At 44.6% G+C, this 20,818-nt stretch overlaps 1 protein-coding gene across 3 annotated transcripts in view; it reads left to right on the top strand.

Moving 5' to 3' along the window:
- The first annotated feature begins 231 nt into the window (after window positions 1-231).
- Plin2 (perilipin 2) overlaps window positions 232-20,818 on the top strand; it is a 43,308-nt gene continuing 22,721 nt past the window's right edge. Inside the window, exons 1-8 of one of the 3 annotated variants that reach the window (XM_011249907.3) lie at window positions 232-504; window positions 1,744-1,799; window positions 1,887-2,082; window positions 5,938-6,020; window positions 8,236-8,515; window positions 10,180-10,361; window positions 11,734-11,868; window positions 13,045-13,288. In XM_011249907.3, coding sequence (XP_011248209.1) covers window positions 1,770-1,799; window positions 1,887-2,082; window positions 5,938-6,020; window positions 8,236-8,515; window positions 10,180-10,361; window positions 11,734-11,868; window positions 13,045-13,288 — 1,150 coding nt within the window. In that variant the 5' untranslated portion in view covers window positions 232-504; window positions 1,744-1,769. Of the gene's footprint in view, window positions 505-883; window positions 1,004-1,743; window positions 1,800-1,886; window positions 2,083-5,937; window positions 6,021-8,235; window positions 8,516-10,179; window positions 10,362-11,733; window positions 11,869-13,044; window positions 13,885-20,818 lie in introns of those variants that run through there. The other 2 variants (NM_007408.3, XM_006537557.2) reach the window with 2 other exon arrangements.

The raw sequence follows: 20,818 nt of genomic DNA, 5'->3' as shown, positions 1-20,818 counted from the left end.
TAACGTGTTGGAATTCCACACATCTTTGTAACTTTCTTGACTTAAAGTAAAAGGTTAGAACCCGAACTTCCAGTTTTGAAGTGGTCTTTTCTGAAGACTCTGGTTAATTTGTCTGCATTTTCCAAAACCCCAAGACGCCCTGCATCTTTGCAATGCAGCTTTCAGGACCCCTGACCTAAGTCAGACAGCAGAAGGCCTCGCCCCGGCTGGCTCCTGCTCTTCTTGTACTGATCTGGGATCTCAGGGCACTGGGCTCAGGAAACCAAGGAGGCCCCCGATATTGTGGCACCAGGTTGGGGTTCCCACGCCCTCATCCCCAATGAGTGGCCCCAGAGTCCCAGTCCAGCCCAGCACAGGGTTCAGCGGCCCCAGGCAGCTGGGCTATCACGTGGCTCGGAGGCTTGGGCGGGGCAGTCAAGCGATATTTTAACAGTCGTTCTGGCCGCTTTGCTGTGTGGTGATCTGGACCGTGCGGACTTGCTCGTCCCTCAGCTCTCCTGTTAGGTAGGTCCTGCACCAGATCTGGCCCTCAGGCCGCTGCTGCTCTGCCTGCACTGGGCTCGGAACTGCAGCAATGGGTCGGTGGGGGAGGAGGGGGGAGGGAGCAGCCCCGGGCTGGTTGGGAAAGCTCTCGCTTTTGTTCTAGAGTTTTCCTTTCTGTTTGCACGTCCTTCTGTGGTAGAGCAACTTGCATTTGTCCGGTCGAGGTTTTATTTAAATGGAAACACCTCACAGAAGAACTTATAAGGTGCATAGTGAGAATTGTCTGGGTTTCCTTTAGTGTCCCACTAGGCAGCACTGGCTGCCCGCAGGCTCTCTATGGTCCAAGCTGGGCTGAAACTCTTGCTCCTCCTCTGCCTCAGCCCCACCTCACCCTTGGAAAACGGAAGGAGATATTTTATGGGCTGCTCCTTGGTATAGATACTGCTCGAAGCTTCTGCTTTCTGGACAGTTCTTCCTAAGGAACTGGGACTTTGGATTGGAGGCAGAGCAGTCTAGACAGGTTCTGTTGCTGGGCAGAAGGCAGTTTCATGTGGGTGTGGGTCACTGGGGATAGGAGATTTTACAGTTCCCTGGAGTGACTTTCTTGAGCTCAGTCAGCATTAAGGCAGCCACTGCTGGTTTCAATCTTGTTCACAAGAGTGGTAAACACCCTCAAGTATCAGTTTGATAGTCCTGATGCTGAGAGCCCGGCATGGTGGCCTGTACCTAATACCAACACTAGTGAAGTAGAGTAGAGAGAGTCAGCCTGGGCTTTAGACAGGCAGAGACTAAGTATAGCAAGGGCCATCTTTAATTCTAGCACTTGGGAGGCAAAGGCAGGTAGGTCTGGTGAGTTCCAGGCCAACCTGGCTAGCCAGGACTGTTACAAAGAGAAATACTGTCTCAGAAAGCCTACAGAAATAAATCCATTAACTAATTAAGGGCAGGTGTTTGGGGGAATCTAAGATGTCTTCTGTTTAAATGGAATTTTCTGCCTTTTGGGTTAGCATTTTTGAGAACAGGCATTTCAGAGGCATTTCTAGTGTCCCATTTAAGAGACAGGACAATGACTACTCTTTCCTATTGAAAGTGTGTAAACAGCCCTGGAGCCTCCAGTCAGGTTGTTGGCCTTGAAAAGGGCTCTGAACTAGAGGGGTGGGGTTGGGGAACTGAAACTGTCTATGCTGGAATTGTGGGCCTGCCTAGGTTGGGACAGGAATTGGTCCTCAATGTTCTGAAACCAGTTTCTTTTCTCTCCAGGCGTCTCTTTTCTCCAGGAGGAAAAAATGGCAGCAGCAGTAGTGGATCCGCAACAGGTATGATTTTTTTTAAGTATTCGTTTCTTGGTCCTTTTTCCTTTCTTGTGATTTGAGTCATTACTATCCACTCCTCCGTGTTTGCAGAGCGTGGTGATGAGAGTGGCCAACCTGCCCTTGGTGAGCTCTACCTACGACCTTGTGTCCTCCGCTTATGTCAGTACAAAGGATCAGTACCCGTATTTGAGATCCGTGTGTGAGATGGCCGAGAAGGGCGTGAAGACCGTGACCTCTGCGGCCATGACAAGTGCCCTGCCCATCATCCAGAAGCTGGAGCCACAAAGTGAGTCTAGATTCTGCGGTCAACACTGAGCCCAAGGGACTGGGTAGGGTGAGTGCTAAGTCACACCAGGGATCCCCCAGGCCTTCCTGAAGCACAATCCCTCCTCTACCCAGAAACTGTCTGCTGACCTTCCTTCACACGGATGGGCTCTTCACAGCCATACCGGTGCTCACTCTTATTACTCTAATAGAAACTTCCCAGCCAGGCGTGGTGCTCACACCCCAGCACTTTGAAGGGAGGTGAAGAGGTGTCAGTTGAAGGCAGACCATGGCTACATAGTGAACTGCAGGCTGCCTGGGCTGTATGAGACAGTGTCTCAAAAAGGAAAAACAAACAAACAAACAAACAAACAACAACAACAACCCTATACTCGAGGGTGTGTGCCGTTAGTCCAATTAGGCAGGCAGATCTTTGTGTTCAAGCCCACTTTAGTCTACCTAACAAAATCCAGGCTAGTCAGAGCTATATAGTGAGAACGTGTCTCAAGACAAGACAACAAACCAAAAAGAAAAGAAAAAGTAAATTTCCAAAACACTTTTGTGTTAATAACTGAAATTACAAAGGCATCATCCAAGGGGGTTTCCTGAGTTAGCTTTCTCATACAGCGTGTGCAGATTGAAAAAACAAAATTTGATTACATTTGTGTTTACATTTTGTGTCTGCATGTGTGTATGCATTTGTGTGTAGATGCATGCCGTGCCAATGCTCAGAGAATACCAGATCTAATTCAGGTCCTCAGGCTGGGTATTGAGCTCCCTTACCACTGAATTAGCTCCCCGCCCAAACTTTTCTTTTTTTTCTTTTTTCTTTTTTAGATTTAATTATTTATTATAGGAGTGTACTGGCTAGTTTTGTGTCAACTTGACACAGCTGGGGTTATCACAGAGAAAGGAGCTTCAGTTGAGGAAATGCCTCCATGAGATCCAACTCTAAGGCATTTTCTCAATTAGTGATCAAGGGTGAAAGGCCCCTTGTGGGTGGGACCATCTCTGGGCTGATAGTCTTGGGTTCTATAAGAGAGCAGGCTGAGCAAGCCAGGGGAAGCAAGCCAGTAAGGAACATCCCTCCATGGCCTCTGCATCAGCTCCTGCTTCCTGACCCGCTTGAGTTCCAGTCCTGGCTTCCTTGGTGATGAACAGCAGTATGGATGTGTAAGCCGAATAAACCCTTTCCTCCCCAACTTGTTTCTTGGTCATGATTTTTGTGCAGGAATAGAAACCCTGACTAAGACAAGGAGCATACTGTAGCTGTCTTCAGACACTCAAGAAGTGGGAGTCAGATCTCATTACAGATGGTTGTGAGCCACCATGTGGTTGCTGGGAATTGAACTCAGGCCCTTCGGAAGAGCAGTCAGTGCTCTTAACCACTGAGCCATCTCTCCAGCCCCCAAACTTTTCTTTTTGAGACAAGGTTGCGCATTGTAGCTCATGCTGGCCTGACCCGCAAACTCACTATGTAACTTTGTCCTCAGGGATATCCCCCTGGCTTAGCCTCTCAAATGGCTAGGATTACAGACCTAAGCCAACGTGCCTGGCTTATACAGTACTGGGGATAGAACTTTGCTGATCTACATCATCAGCCTAAAACTTTTAATTTAATTTTATTTTTCTTTTGTTCCCCCTCTCAACCCCCTCAAAACTTTTAATTTTTAATATTAACATTATTGAGATAAGAAAACGCATTGTACAGTTAATCTACTTATGTTAAAAATGGCTATACCTCACTGGAAGGGTGCTTTCCTGGCATGTATGAGACCCTGGATTCAATCCCCAGAACTGCAAACAGTGAGAACAAGCTCGTTTTCAGGAGTAGTCAGGCCCACTTCCTTCCATCCCCTCAGGTTGCTCTTTAACCTATTTTTATATAAGATAATTTCTGGCCTTTGGTACAATCAGAGTCATAAAATAAGATCTTCTGCAACAGGCTTCTTTTACTTAGCATAGAGGTTTTCAGGATTTCTCCGTGACACAGCATTGTATGTACTTCATAGCCACACAGATGCTCATGTTATATCTGTATTTAATTCCTTTTTATGGAGGAATAATATCACATAGTGTGGGTAGAACATATTTGTCTTAGGGCTACTATTGCTGTGATGAGACATCATAAATCCAAAAGCAATTGGAGGAGCAAAAGCTTTATTTGGCTTACATATTCTGAATCATACATAGTCCATTAAGGGAAGCCAAGACAGGAACTCAAACTGGTAGGAACCTGGAGGCAGAAGCTGACTCTGAGGCCATGGGAGAGTGCTGCTTAACTGGCTTGATTCTCATGGCTTGCTCGGCTTGCTTATAGAACCCAGGACCACGTCAGGGGTGGCCCTACCCATATTGGGCTGGACACTCCCTCATCAATCACTAATTAAGAAAATGCCTCCTGGTTTGTGCTATCTTTTGGAGACAGTTTCTCTGTTGAGATTCCCGCCTGTCTGATGTCTCTAGCTGTGTTAAGTTGACATAAAAACTAGCTAGACAGTGCGCCTCCCACTGTGTGTGTGTATGTGTGTGTCTGTGAGTTTCTCTGTGTGTAGGCATGTGGAGGTGTTGGATTGATGCCAGGAACCTCCCTGAATCACCCTTTGAGGCAGAATCTCGCAATCAAACACCAGAGCTCACTGCCATGGCTCCTCAGGCTAGCCAGGCTGCTCCTCAGATGTTCAGTTAAAGCAGAGGCCATGGTAACAGAGGACTTGTAGTCCACATTATGTGGATTCTGGGGCTCTGAATGCTGGTTCTCACTGGTTCTCAAGCTTTTGTGCTTGAGACACTTTTAACCACCAAGCTGTCTCTCCAGCCCCAACAATTGATCGGTTCATCAACTGATGGACATTTAGGTAGTGTCTACCTTAGGAAGATGAATGGTGCTTCTGTGGACATATGTATGTTCACCCCAAGTTTTGGGCGTAGTATTTTCAGTCTCCTTCGTATGTACTTAGGAGTAGAACTGCTGGGTCTTTAATAACTGCATTTAAATTTCAGAGGGACTTGGGATTGGAGAGAGGTGACGGAGGGTTAAGAGCACTGGCTGCTCTTCCAAATAACCTGGGTGAGATTGCCACCACCCACATGGTCCTTACAACTATCTGTAACTCCAACTCCAGGGGACCCAATGGCTTCTTTGGTCTCCCACAGACACCAGGCTTGTACACTTGGTACACAGACATACATGCAAGCAAAACACCCAACCGTACACATTCAAATGTTTTTCTTCAATTTTAGAGGAACTACTAGACTCTCCAAATCTCTCCAAAAACATAAATGAACTGCTTTAAACAAACATTTGCATCATTCCCCCCACCCCCAAAGGGTAAATTATGGTCTAGGATTATAAGGACCACTTAAGAAACAGCTATCCCAACACTTCGAACTCCCTAATGAATTTGGTGTGGATTCTTGACCCGTTATCTTTAAGGGGGAAGCTTGGACTGAAACAAACCTAGGCCTTGTTAGGAAGATCCAGGGTGCTCCTGTCACTGGTGAGACCCCAGCATGTATCTCTATGTACTGAGATAAATAGGAATTAACCCAGCGTGGGTAGCTTTATTTCCTGAGTGACGCTTCAGAAGACGCTTGCCTCACCCTGCCTGTCACTAGCACCGAGGCCTTCTCCCTTAGCTGCTTTTCCCACACAACCTCTCATTTACCTCTCACTGAAAGAAAGTTGCCACGAACCTGCCAGATTTCTTCCTGGGAGAGTGAGAGAAACCTGGAAGTGGATTTTGTGGTTTTAAGAACAACAAGGCTGCATTCTGGCTATTTTCATTATAAGATTAAATAAACAGCAGAGGTATTATCCGTGTGTTCATTCTATCCTTACAGTGAGTGATCATTTTCCTGTCTGTGTTTCCTGCAGTTGCGGTTGCCAATACCTATGCCTGCAAGGGGCTAGACAGGATGGAGGAAAGACTGCCTATTCTGAACCAGCCAACGTCCGAGGTGAGCTTGGGACAGTGTTGAGGTTTGCTGTTTGGGGTGTTTTCATGTTTTCTTTAGCCCAGGCTCTGTGTGCCATAAACACATGAATACCTTTCTCTCAAACTGGAGCTGGAGCTGGGTATATTTTTGAAGGAGTGGTGACTACTCCGTGTCTTCCTTAGCTGCTGTTGGGGTGAGATGAACTAACTGCTTTAGGTTAGAATGCAGGCTGCTCTCTATCAGCTTGCAACTCTGCTCCTGCGGTGACACTGCTTTGAAATAACTGACTCCATATGGCGCTGGATGTGTATACAAACTGGGAGAGATAGTTCTGGGCACTGATGATAGGAACCACATGCATACATGACAGATAATCAGTGCTGGCAAAAACAATTGCTTTCTCTATCTTAGTGACCGTGAAGTTCAGATAATGCCCTAAATTTTCTCTTCTGGTTAAGAATACAACATTTCACAGAAGGATATCAGTTAGGGGGACATTGGGCTGTGCCTTTCACCATTTAAATAGGCAAGTTTACTGTATGTCCTTTAGAACGTTTTCTGGGTCTCTAAAATTTTCATTGTTGTTGCTTGAGGAATTATTTTCCATTTGGGGTATTTAAAAGTTCATGCATGATGAGAATCCCAGGGTTCTAGGCAGAGACAAGCTGTTCTCTGTGAGTTCAAGACCAGCCTGGTCTACCCAGTAAGACCCTTTTTAAAAAAAAAATTTTTTTTGGTGATATATTTATAATACCCAGCATAGCTTATATACAATGAACTTGTATCTCATTCCTTGCCTAGTGTTTATAAGACCGAGTTTGATCTGCAACACCACAACAGAAATAGTCAAGTTAGGTGTATCAAACTAGCTAAAAATTAGGTTGGGGTATTAAACTAAAAACCTCATGAATTGAGATTGCATTAAGAAGTGATATTGAAGCCGGGTGTGAGGGTGCACACCTTTAATCCCAGTACTTGGGAGGCAGAGGCAGGTGGATTTCTGAGTTCGAGGCCAGCCTGGTCTACAGAGTGAGTTCCAGGACAGCCAGGACTACACAGAGAAACCCTGACTCGGGGGGGGGGGGGGGAGGGAGTAATTTTGAGGTGTTTGTTGCTAGAGTTCCTTGTGGCTGTGTGCCACCCTCCCCTGGATCTCTTGCTGTCTTCTCTCCTTCCCTATGATTCTTCTCATTACTCTAGACAAACCTATGTGCCAGGCCCTAGAGGGCCAAGTTCAACTTGGTCTGCAGTTTCCTTTCTGGAATGAAGTGACTTCTGCATGAGGAATCTAAAGTTACATAACCTCACCTCTAGGTAGTAAGTTTCTGCTTTTTGTTGTTGTTTTTTTTTTCCCTTTGTTTTTTGTTTGTTTTGTTTTAGTTTTTTGTTTTTGAGTGACAGGGTTTCTTAGTCTAGGCTGCACTTGAATTCCATTTGCAGTTAAAGGTGACCTTGAGCTTCTGGTCCTCTAGCCTCCACCTCCCAATCCTAGTGTTATAGGCTTGTAGGCTCCCATGCCCACTTTCTATGGTGCCATCCTCAAACCCTGTGTTTCGTGTTAAATGCTCTACTAACTGAGCTCCGTTCCCAGCCTCTCCCCCTCTTCTGTGGCTCTTTCTCCCTCTCCTTTTGCCTACAGGCAGATGTACCATTGTAAAGGCTCACTAGATCAGTCTTGGGCAGGAAGCTGTTGGTTGAACCCAGGGCTTTTGTTTTACTTTGGTTTGAGTCGTGGTTTCCTTGTTAGCAGAACTGGAACTGCAGCCTGACTTAGCCTCTTGAGTGATGGGATTAGAGACATGAACCACCCACCCAGTAGTTTTGAAAAATACTATATGTGATAGGCAATGGTGACACACACCTCTAATCCTAGCATGCAGAGGCAGAGCAGGTGGATCTCTGTGAGTTCCAGGTCAGCAAGGGCAGTATGTCCTGAGATCCTGTCTCAAATAAGAACAACAAAGTCAAAACAACTTGTCTCAACAAATTGATAAATCTCATGCTTGTTTATTTCATTTATACGTCTAACAGTCCATAGGGAGTGGCTGGTAGGACAGAGCAACCTGATGGAGACACTCAGCCTCATTAAGTCTTAATGCTATGTATGCCCAAGACTGAGAGTGAAAGAGCATGCTCAGTCCATGTTGAATATTTAGGTATGCAGTCTTTGTAAAACCATGAGTGTGCATTCGCCCATAGTTCTCATAAGCCGGCTTGTCTGTTTCTTTGCTTACAGATTGTTGCCAGTGCCAGAGGTGCCGTAACTGGGGCGAAGGATGTGGTGACGACTACCATGGCTGGAGCCAAGGATTCTGTAGCCAGCACAGTCTCAGGGGTGGTGGATAAGACCAAAGGAGCAGTGACTGGCAGCGTGGAAAGGACCAAGTCTGTGGTCAATGGCAGCATCAATACAGTTTTGGGGATGGTGCAGTTCATGAACAGTGGAGTAGATAATGCCATCACCAAGTCGGAGCTGCTGGTAGACCAGTACTTCCCTCTCACTCAGGAGGAGCTGGGTAATGGTGCCTTTGTGTTTATGTTTGAGTCCTTTTAAAAAAGATTATTCATTTATTTAGAGACAGGTCTCACTATGTATCTCTGGCTGGCCTGTTACTTGAAAAGCAGACTAGGTTAGTCTGAAACTTACAGAGATCCATCTGTTTCTTCCTCTTGAGTACAAGGATAAGTGTGTATCACCATGCCCAACCAAAAGATACCATTAACCTTTAATTAATTAATTAATGAAATTACTTTTGTGTGTTTGTGTGTGGTGTGCCCCTGAGGGACACTCTCACTCAGACAATTACAGTGTGGGGGCTGGGATCATCAGGTGCCTCTGCCCACTTAGCTGTATTGCTGGCCTTCTAACTTTTTTTAAAGGATCTTAACATAACTCAGGGTAGTCTTCAACTCACTATGTTGCTGAGGATAACTTTGCTTCTTGTGTCCCTACCTCCCGAGTACCACACTCTTTCTCCTTTATTTATTTATCTTTTACTGAGACAGGGCCTTATATAGCCTAAGTTGACCTCAGACTCACTAGGTACAAGATGCTAGCTTTGAACTCCTGATCTTCTTGTCTCTATCTCCTAAGTGTTGGTATTATAGGTGTGTACATAGTAAGTTCTGGACCATCCAGGGTTGCATAGTGAACACATCTTTTAAAAAAAAAACAAAAACATGTAATCCCAAAACTAGAGGATCAGACCAGGTGGAGAATCAAAAATTTTTTTTTTTTAAAAGATTTATTTATTTATTATATGTAAGTACACTGTAGCTGTCTTCAGACACTCCAGAAGAGGGAGTCAGATCTTGTTACGGATGGTTGTGAGCCACCATGTGGTTGCTGGGATTTGAACTCTGGACCTTCGGAAGAGCAGTCGGGTGCTCTAACCCACTGAGCCATCTCACCAGCCCGAGAATCAAAAATTTAAAGCAAGGAACTAGAGAGATGGCTCAGTGGGCGAACTTGGGTTCAATTCCCAGGACCCACATGGCTACTTACAACTGTCTGGAACTATAAATCCACTACATGTGCATGTGATACACAGATGTACTTGCATGAAAAACACTCACACACACAGAATAAAAATATATAAATCTTTAAAAATAGTTCTAAGGGATGGAAAGATGGCTCAGAGGTTAAGAGCACTGGCTGCTTTTTCCAGAGGTCCTAAGTTCAATTCCCAGCATCCACATGGTGGCTCGCAACCATCTGTAATGAGATCTGGTGTCCTCTTCTGGCGTGCAGGCAAATATGCAGGCAGAACACTGTATACCTAATAAGTGAATCTTTAAAATATAGTTTTAAATGCTTCAAACCATTTTTGATTGTATAGCAAGTTTGAGACCAGCCATAGTGGCACTTAATTACCATTACTGCTTGTCCTATGTGCCAGGGTCCATGTTGCTAAGAAGTGTATGCAGGTGGCAAGAAGCACATGTAAATGTGTGGTGTGTGGTGTGTGTGGTGTGTGTGTGTGTGTGTGTGTGTGTGTGTGTGTGTGTGTATGGTGTGTGTGTGGGCATGTGTGTGCTTCAGGGTGATCAACCCAACAGTGGGCATGAACAGTCTTAGGACATGAAGACATCTATCTTTGAATTCCAACTGTGGAATCCTGAACAAAGGATCACCTTTGCTTATTTTCTCTTTTTCTTTCTCTTTTTCCTTTATTGTCAGAGATGGAAGCAAAAAAGGTGGAAGGATTTGATATGGTTCAGAAGCCGAGCAACTATGAACGGCTGGAGTCCCTGTCTACCAAGCTCTGCTCTCGGGCTTATCACCAGGCTCTCAGCAGGGTTAAAGAGGCCAAACAAAAGAGCCAGGAGACCATTTCTCAGCTCCACTCCACTGTCCACCTGGTGAGCACCCGTTCATTTTAAGAACAAGTGTAGATATAATTATGACACTTAAGACTTTCAGTACTGTGTGAATGGCCCCTTGGAACCACAGCAAGTGTGCAGATGACTTTAGACAAGAAAATAAAAGTAGACCTCCTGGGCATTGTGTTCAGCCACCTCCCTGTCCTGTGGCATGAACAGAGTGTGGTGCTGTTTTCAATGATCCAGAGATGGAGTTCCTGTTGTGAACTTCTGCGGGACTCCAACCCTGAGAAGAGCAACTTCTGTGGGTTGGAGAGAGGGCTGGGTAGCCAAGAGCACTTGTTGCATCTGCAGAGGACCCAGATGGGTTGCCAGCACACATATAGCAGCTCAATCCACCTGTAACTCTAGTGCCAGGGGATCCAACACCCTCTGCTGGCTTCTGAGGGCACCAGGCATGCACATTGTGCATATACATACATGTAGACATACACTCATACAGATAACATAAAAATAAATAAGTCTTTAAAAGAAAAATAAAAAATAAAAAAAGAATATTCTTTAATCCCAGCACTCGGGGAAGGAGAGGTTAATGTGATTGGGATATCTGTGAGTTTGAGGCCAGCCTGATCTACTAGCAAGTTCTATGGCAGCCAGGACAAAGACTTTATTCCCAAAAAACTAAATAAACAAAAAAAAATCAGATATTTGCCCTATAAATACTTCTTTCTCTTATAGTTGCAAGAGATAGAAACAGTGCACATCAAGTAGGGCAGGTTTGTGCATTATGTCACAATAGATTATTGTGCTGCCATTAAAGAATGCCAAGGTGAAGAATGGCATGTACCGTACTCCAGGGCAGTTTCTTCTAGGAAGAACAGGTTGCTGGTAATGGGGAAGAGGAAGGCTGAATTCTTTTCCTCCTTTTTTGTTTGGTTGTTTTTGAGACAAGGTCTTGCTGTGTAGTTCAGGCTGACCCAGAACTTGAAACATAGACAAAGCTAGCTTCAAACTTGTAGCAATTCTCCTGCCTCTGTCCATCCCCAATCCTGGGATTATAGGCATGTACCACCATGCCTGGCTGCCTTCCTCCTTCATTTCCCCCTATGCCCCTTTCTTCTTTTAATTCTCATTTACCCTTCATGCAAATATAAAGTCTATTACCTCTCACCTGTGCTCAGGGGACACATTTGACATTTGACATGAGCACTGGAGACATGTTTGATGTCAGCAATGTAATAATTGCCCAGAAACAGCAAAGAGCTGCTGCTACTTGGTTGACCGCTAAGCCGATAAATATATGCAGCTCTTGTTGAACTCCGTGGTCTCTGTGTTGCCTGCGTACACCATGGAGCTGCAAGCTGAGGGAGCACGAAGAACGGCCATGTTCACCTGGTTCGTTTCATTACAGATTGAATTCGCCAGGAAGAATATGCACAGTGCCAACCAGAAAATTCAGGGTGCTCAGGATAAGCTCTATGTCTCGTGGGTGGAGTGGAAGAGAAGCATCGGCTACGACGACACCGATGAGTCCCACTGTGTTGAGGTAAGATGACAGGCAGAGCCATTCACTAAGGTGTCTGGAGAAGTTCTTACCACACTGTTGGCTTCAGTTCCCTTATGAATCCTCTCAGAGTATATTCATATCAGCCCAAGCTGGTGGCACAGACATGAAGAACCAGTTACTTGGGATGATAAGGCAGGGCGATAGCAGGTTCAAGGCGAGCCTGGACTTACCTTCAAATAAAAATTAGAGAGGGGCTGGTGAAATGGCTACCCAGTTAAAGGCACCTGGGACCCACAGCTAGAAGGAGAGAACCAACTCCCTCAGGGTCTCCTTTGACCTCTGCCTAAGTGCACACAGTAAAGGTAGTTTAAATATTATTTTTAAGAATGAGGAGAGGGGTCTGGAGAGGTGGCTCAGTGGTTAAGAGCACTGACGGCTCTTCCACAGGTCCTGAGTTCAATTCCCAGCAACCGCATGGTGGCTCTCAACCTTCTGTAATGGGGTCTGGTGCCCTCTTCTGGTATGTCTGATGACAGCTACAGTGTATTCATATACATAAAATAAATAAATCTTAAAAAAAAATGAGGAGAGGGCTGGGGATATAGCTCGGTGGTGCATAGTACCTGCCTTCAAATGGGTGAGTCTGGTGGCTTCTGGTGGAAGATATCAGGACACAGTTGAGGACGCACGGTTAGTAAACTAGGGCAAGAGCCAACAGGGGCTAGTGTTCTAGAACTAGCTCAGTGTAATCATACAGAATGGTCCTCTCTGCGTCCACAGGGGCAGTGAGCCTCTGAAATCAGCGCGAGCTGCTCATACTGTAGCTTCCTGTTTGACCGAGAGTGTAGGTTCTGACTGTCTGCTCTGCCCTGCTTGCTATTCAGTTTAAGAGGATGACCTTTACAGTCAGGAGTTCAAATCTCCTACTCAGCTACTTTGCAGCTGGTAATTGGGCAGATTAAACTCTGAGCGTATGTTCCTAGCTGTGAAATACGATTAGTGCTGCTTCATACAGCATTGTTAATAAAAAGTCAAAGCATTGGTTGCAGGGTTAGCTCAATGCCAGAGCATTCCTCCCTGGGAAAAACAAGCAAGCACTCAGGAGTCAGAAGATATCTGTATGGATACATAGCCAACATACTGACTGTAACTGGGCTCAATCATACACAGCGCCTTCGGATCCACCTCTAATTCTTGAGTTTGTTTTATTTTTAGCACATCGAGTCACGTACTCTGGCTATCGCCCGCAACCTGACCCAGCAGCTCCAGACTACATGCCAGACTGTCCTGGTCAACGCCCAAGGGTTACCACAGAACATTCAAGATCAGGCCAAACACTTGGGGGTGATGGCAGGCGACATCTACTCCGTATTCCGCAATGCTGCCTCCTTTAAGGAAGTGTCCGATGGCGTCCTCACATCTAGCAAGGGGCAGCTGCAGAAAATGAAGGAATCCTTAGATGAAGTTATGGATTACTTTGTTAACAACACGCCTCTCAACTGGCTGGTAGGTCCCTTTTATCCTCAGTCTACCGAGGTGAACAAGGCCAGCCTGAAGGTCCAGCAGTCTGAGGTCAAAGCTCAGTAAACCCCTCCTTGTCACCAGAGCATGATGTTGCTGGCCAGATGACCCCTTTTGCTGTATTGAAATTAACTTGGTAGATGGCTTTAGCTTAGAAAAGCAGCTTCTTAGAACCAAGGGCCTCATTATGGTCACTCACAGCTCAGTTATGGTCTTGCCCCAGCTGGCCCTGGCACAGGAGTTCTCTTACCTGGCTGGTGAGTGGCCTGTGTTAGTCTTGTGAGGACCTCGAGGAACCTAAAAGCTCAGATGCACTTACAGTCTTGTCTGTGGCCTTTGTATTGTTATTGGCTGTAAACGTCTGTCTGGACCGAATAAAGATTCATTCACGTGGCCTCTGCTCCTGTGTGGTCTGAGCAGGCTTCATCTCTGTTTCTCTCAAGGCGTGTGCTTGGGCAGCTTGAGGTGAGGTTTTTCCTTCCCTGTGAAGAAATACCAACCTTTGGACCCAATAACATTCATAACTGGTAGAGCACGTTTATGTTGTTACATGTGCTTTGTGTGTTGCTTTTATTGACCTGCGTGATCTGCATGACATTATTAAGCACATACATGAGCTCCAGTTGACTTGCTGGGGAGTTCAGCCCAGTTGAAAAGTAAGTCACAAGTGAGACTGCTCAGTGCGCTTTGCCTGGATAACCGGCTGTGCGCTTTCTGAGTGAGAAAACTGCAGTCATTGGTGAGGTGGGTGCCCATAGGAAAACAGAAATAAGTCTAAGGAACCTGCCAATGGTCGCCAAGCTTCTAGTCCCTTTAAGGAGGGCCTGTCCTTATCACAAAGCTACTAAAGCCTTATCAAAGTTCCAAAAATGCAAACGAGCTCTAGGGCTGTAGTTCAGTAGGTAGAGTGCTTTCCTGGCATGCATTAAACCCTGGGTTCAATCCCTAACACCTCAGAAGCTCTGCGTGAACACTCCTGGGATCTAGCATTTTGGAGGTGCTGGCGGGAAGATCAGAAGGTCAAGGTTACCTGTGGCTATATAGTGAGTCCAGAGACAGCCAGAATTACATGGAACTCTACCTCAAAAACAAAACAAAACAAAACAAAACAAAACAAAACAAAACAAAACACAAGACACCCAATTTCAGGGGCTCCAGAAGTCTCACTGGTTAAGGACACTGGTTGTTCTTGCAGAGGACCTTCTGGGTTCCTTTCTTAATACCTGCATGAAGGCTCACAGGTGCTTGTAGCCCAGTCCCAGGGAATGCTATGCCCTCTTCTAGCGACTGTGGTCATTGCATGCACATGGTACACATATGCACAATCAAGCAATATACTCCTATGCATAAAGTAAAAAAAGATCTTTTAAAAAAAGAATGTTTTAAAAAAGAAAGTAAATTCTAGAGCCACAAGCTCTGCCTATTATGCTAAGTGAGCAGGGCTGCCCTTCAGTAAACTCTAAGAAGGTTATCTCAGCCCTAGCTGGTGACTTTCCATGAAAACAAGAAAGAGTAGCCAGATGATGGCGGGACACTTCTTTAATCCCAGCACTTGGGAGGCAGAGGCAGGCAGATCTCTGGGTTCAAGGCTAGTCTAGTCAACAGAGTATGTTCCCAGAACAGTCAGGGCTGAACAGAGAAATCCTGTCTTGAAACAAACAGACATATAAATACAAAAACCTAAACAAAAACACACCACACACAAACAAAAAACCCCAAATTGCCAAAACCAAACACACATAGACACACCCAAAACAAGGGTGAACATTTAACTTCACCTGTGTCCTGCGGAGGCTGGGACAGTAACAGATTTCCTGGTTTCAGGAAAGGTACAGTATTCATGGGTCTCTGCTTCTTCATTTTTTTTTTTCTTAGTTCAATTCTGTAATTATCCTTCCATTCTGCGCCTCAAATGTATGTGGGGAGTTTATTTGAATTGATGGAAATATTTGTATTTGAGGGTATAAAAATGTTAATAGTAGGCATATGAGGACCATTATGGGTGTGGAGCAGAGAACAATTTGTGGGAATCCATTTTCTCCTAAACATGTGGGAATCCATTTTCTCCTAAACATGTGGTTTCCCCCCTCAAACTCAGTTCGTCAGGGTTGGCAGCAAGTGCCTGGACTCTCTGAGCCATCTCACTGGCCCTTTGTTTTTTGCCTTTGAGATGGGGACTTACTGTGTCACCCAAGCTGGCCTAACTCTTGGACTCAAGCAATCCTCCTGACGAGCCTTCAGAGTAGAGGGACTCTTGGTACTACACCTGGCTTGGAGCATTCACATGCAATAAGTACATACATGCTTTTTCTTGTGGAGACTGGTCTTGCTACACAGCTCTGGCTGCCTTCAGTCTCCTGAGGACTGAGATTATAGGCATGCGTCACAATGCTGCCTACTCAATTCTGAAAGTCTCCTCTTGTGTTTCTCCATTACAAGAGTTTCAGTGCTAATTAAATTGATTATGAAGAGGAGACAGGTTTGACATTTCTTCCTTAGCAACAGAATACAGACTAGAGGTGTGTATGCCTTTAGTTCCTGCACTTGAGAAGCAGAGGCAGACAGATCTCTGAGTTCAAGGTCAGCCTGGTATACAAAACAACTGGCAGCCAAGGACACACAAAACAACAATAAAACCAGACAACAATGCAAGTCTGTTTTAGATGAAGCCCCTGCTGCCTGTCACGACCTGTGAACACTGATCTCAGTTTTGCCTGTCTGTGTCTTTGTTTAGAGAACTTATACAAGCATGCTTCTCATTGTCTTTTAGATGTTTGGTGTCTTCAAATATTGCAGCTTCTTTGTGGCATAATCTGACAGAAAATTAGTTTTAATGGATTTCCTAACATGGTTTCTTACTTACCATGGTAGGTTAGTAAATAATAACTGTGTAAGCTCTGGTGTGGTGAGCCTGCCAGCAGGTCAGTCAGTCAGTCAGTCAGTCAGTCAGTCAGTCAGTCAGTCAGTCATCCATCCATCCGTCTGTCTGTCCGTCCATCCATCCATCCTTCCATCCATCCATCCATCCATCCATCCATCTGGCCCAGCTCACTGGATGGTGTCATCCCTGAGCTGGTGTTTCTGGGTGCTATGAAAGAGGAGGCTAAATTATCTCATCCATCCAGTCAGTCAGCCAGCCAGCAGGCAAACAAAGAAACAAACTCAAGAGGTTGTGAAGTGCTGTCCATTAGTCTTAGTTTTCTCATTTTTTAGAGATCAAACTATCCTGGAACTCACTTTGTAGACCAGACTGGCCTTAAATGCAGAGATCTGATTGCCTCCTAAATGCTGGGATTAAAGACATGTGCTACCACTGCCTGTCAAGGATACTAATTCTTTCTTTCTTTTTTTTTTTTTTTAAGATTTATTTTATTTGTATATGAATACACTGTAGCTGTCTTCAGACCAAAAGAGGGCATCAGATCTCATTACAGATGGCTTTGAGCCACCATGTAGTTGCTGGGAATTGAACTCAGGACCTTTGGAAGAGCAGTCAGTGCCCTTAACCACTGAGCCATCTTTCCAGCCCCCAGGATACTAATTGTTAAATTGTCTTTATTACAAAACTAACTTGCTATGTATAACACTTTAGCCTAGGAAGGTATAGGAACCCCAGAGCAACAAATTGATCAAAGTGAAAGAAAATACTGACTTAGGTGGTATTTCCTGTAAGTGGGGAAGAAAATGTCTAACAGCTCCTAGAAGTTAAAGGTGAGAAAAGTGATGGACTGTGTTAATTGACATTTGACAGAAGGATGACAAGCTTACATGGCCTATGTGTAAATATCAATGATGTCAATTTTGATAAAAGTTGATCAGAAAATGGTTACCATTTAAATTATGTTTTTGTTTTTGATGCTTTTTAAATATTTATTTATTTTATGTATGTGAGTGCACTGTAGCTGTCTTCAGACGCACCAGAAGAGGGCATTAGACCCCATTACAGATGGTTGTGAGCTACCATGTAGTTGCTAGGAATTGAACTCAGGACCTATGGAAGAGCCGCCAGTGCTCTTAACCACTGAGCCATCTCTCCAGCCCTTTAGAAAGCCGAAGGAATTAGGAAGCAAATAGGAAGATTAATCTGAAACAAAACATAGAGTGAGTTTATAGTATGTATATAGGTAACAGACTTATCTATAATCCTTTACTAAAAACAAGACCCTTAGTGTAGGCTTTATAAAATATTTTATTTTTAGAAGTTCCTTGACACAGGACCTAATGGTGCATATCTTAGTCCCAGCAGATCAGAGCAGGCCTGGTCTAGAAGATGAGTTGAAGGCCAGATTATTTGACATTATGAGACTTAGTTTCAAAAAATAAAATAAAATAAAAATTTTTTAAAAAAAATCAAAGATGGGCTGTTGACACAGAGCAGTATGGGGAATCAAGAGGGATCTTTGGAGCTGGAGAGGCAGCTTTAGTGATAATGTGTTTGTCTGATATGTGCAAGATCATGGCTTCGGTGCCTAGCATAGGGAAGAACAGAGCAAAACAAAATGCTCAAATGAATCAGATACAGAGGAGTGGACATTGGTTAGGTGAATCAGATGCAGAGGTGTGGACATTGATTAGGTGGCTGACAATAGATAATAACAATCGTTATAACCTGCACCTATTCTGAGAATGCTAACTTCCTCGGACTCGTTAAGTCAAGAGCAAACCACTGCATTGCTCCCCAGAGCATCCCACTGAGGGCAAGTGAGTGCGGGCAGCTTGGTGTGGCCCATTCGGAACAGCCCATTCGGCTGTTTCTAACTGTTCAGTATAGGAAAGCAAAGGAAACTGACCTAGATGCTCCAGGCCCTCTGGGATGCAAGCACATTCTCAGGCTCACAGTCGGCACTGCGAGTGCACATTTACCAGCAGTTTAAATCCCTACGGATAGCCTTTCTATTCCTGTAGTTGCCTCTTACATTATCCGGGACCCAGGGCCAATCAAAAAAGACCTGAAAGTGTTTAGTGGCATCTTGTGGAAATTTGCCATACTGTGTGAATTCATGATATGTAGCGTGTGAATGGTGCCCCCTAGGGGTTGCGTGATGAATAGCCTGAAAACAAAAAACAAACAAACAAACAACAACAACAAAAAAAACCGTGGTATCTCTGGCTCAGGATATTCTAGTTTTCATGACAGAAAGAACAGCTGGCTTTCTGTCCTTGGGGAGGGTCTATGGCTACCTCATTGGTGCCGCACTGTGCAGGCCATACTGACTCCACCCTCCATCCTCACCTGATAGTCATCTTTTCAGCAAAACACTTCTTACAGGCCTGCTTTAGCAGTATGTAACTGCTTGTTCATGCCAACAAAACAAGTATTTATTTTCTAATTCTGGGAAATGAGTGTGAAGCATTGCCCAAAGCCCTGAAAAGGTGGTGGGCAAGATCACCAACTTAGAACTTAAACTCACCAAACATGGTAGACCATGGCTACTTTTAGCTGCCCCTTCCCTCTCCCATTTCCTTCATAGCACACAGGTTGACTATGGAGACAGCCTAATAGTGTAAAGGAACTTGCACACTGAATTAATGGGGTTATATGGAAGGTGAGTTGTTCATATGGCCCTCCTAAACCATCCTAAGGCCTTAAGTAAGTGAATGTGGGTGGATGGGGGGCGTGGTGCATGTGTGTGGGTTAGTAGAGGGGGTGGTGTTGGTGAAGGTGGATGGGTTGTTGGTTTTAAGGATTAGAGCTCTGCAAGTGGAACCTCCAACATTCTCCAAAGGATTGGTATGTAGGTCACTAGTGTTCATTGATGCCCTTTCACAAGTGAGTGCACACCATCTTTATTCTTCACCTGGTAAGTTGGATACTTCAATGAAGAAAGAGGTTGAAAAGAACTAAGGAGTATAGTGGGGACTTGGTCCAATGTCTTACTGATGTCAAAGTGCAGATACAGAGACAGAGACAGAGACAGAGACAGAGACAGAGACAGAGATACAGATACAGATACAGATACAGATACAGATACAGATACAGATGATACAGATACAGATACAGATACAGATACAGATACAGATACAGATACAGATACAGATACAGATACAGATACAGATACAGATGATACAGATACAGATAATATATAGAGTTCCCATTCTAACACTTAACTCTCTGGCAGGAGAAAACCACAGCTGGCTTTCTTGTTTGGCAACTAGAAAACTCCTGTTTCTCTCTTTTGTGTTACAGTTTCATGCTCTATCTTATAATTTAGTAAAAGCAAATATAGTGCACCAGGCATGGTGACTCATGCCTGCAATCCAAAGATTTTTAAGGCTGAGGCAGGAGAACCTGCCACAAGTTTGAGGCTATTCTAATCTTGGCTATGGAGTCACAAAAAAACCGCATGTACACAAATATTATGTTATGACATAGATTTAGTAAAAGGGAAAAATATAAAGGAATGGGTATTAATGCAAATGGTTTGGTAGATGTTAAAATATACGTTCACTAACAATAGCTCAGGGAAGAAGCTAAGCAAGTGTATCTTTGAGCCTACAAAAGGCTACCATGAGGGTTGGCTTTTCTGCTGATGCTCTGAATCAATTTCTGTAACACTGCTGAGCTCTGTGGTTCTCAGGTTGATAAAACCTTTGCAAAGTGAACTCTGCTGAAGAGCTACAATGCAAAATACTGTATCAAGGGAAACGTAAGGGATACATTAGTGAGAACTGTACCTCAGATGCACAGATCTTCGGCTCCTGGGTTCTTAGGGAAAAGTCCAGTGAAGGACACAAATAGAAGAGGGCCTGGTGATTAAGTGAAGACTTTCCTGGTTTCCACGCCCCTCATTTCCCCCACATTGTTAGGGAATAAAATAGAGCAAGCACCACATTTACTGTGCTGGGGATGGGGAGATGGCTGAGTTGGTAAAGTGCTTGCTTCCCAAGTGGTCAAGTGCTGCTGAATTTGGACCACTCCATATTTAAACCTGGAGCTGGGGTGTGGTCTGAAACCCAGCAGAATAAGCAGAACCCGGGGACACATGGCCAGCCAGCCTAGTGGAGTCAAGGCCATCTAAGCTCAGTGGGAGATTCTGCCTCAAAAAATAGGTGAAGAGTGTTTGAGGAAGACACATTAAATCAACCTTTGGTGGCTGGAGAGATGGCTCAGTGGTTAAGAGCACTGACTGCTCTTCCAGAAGTCCTGAGTTCAAATGCCAGCAACCACATGGTGGCTCACAACCATCTGTAATGGGATCTGATGCCCTCTTCTGGTGTGTCTGAAGACAGCTACACTGTGCTTATATAAAATAAATAAATAAATCTTTAAAAAAAATCAACCTTTGGGCTCAAGTGTGGGCACATGTATACCCACACCCTCATGCCACACAAACATTTATATTTTGATCATTCTGAGACAGGAGTTTGCTAAGTATCTCTCTCTGTTATGATTCAATGTAACTCTGGCCGGCTTGCTTTTTAGTTTTTCAGATCTTGACTGGCTTTGAACTTGCTGTGTAACTGAGGC

This window comes from Mus musculus, chromosome 4 (assembly GCF_000001635.26).
Source record: "Mus musculus strain C57BL/6J chromosome 4, GRCm38.p6 C57BL/6J".
Lineage (NCBI taxonomy): Eukaryota > Metazoa > Chordata > Mammalia > Rodentia > Muridae > Mus > Mus musculus.
This window is presented reverse-complemented; position numbering and strand designations above follow the sequence as displayed.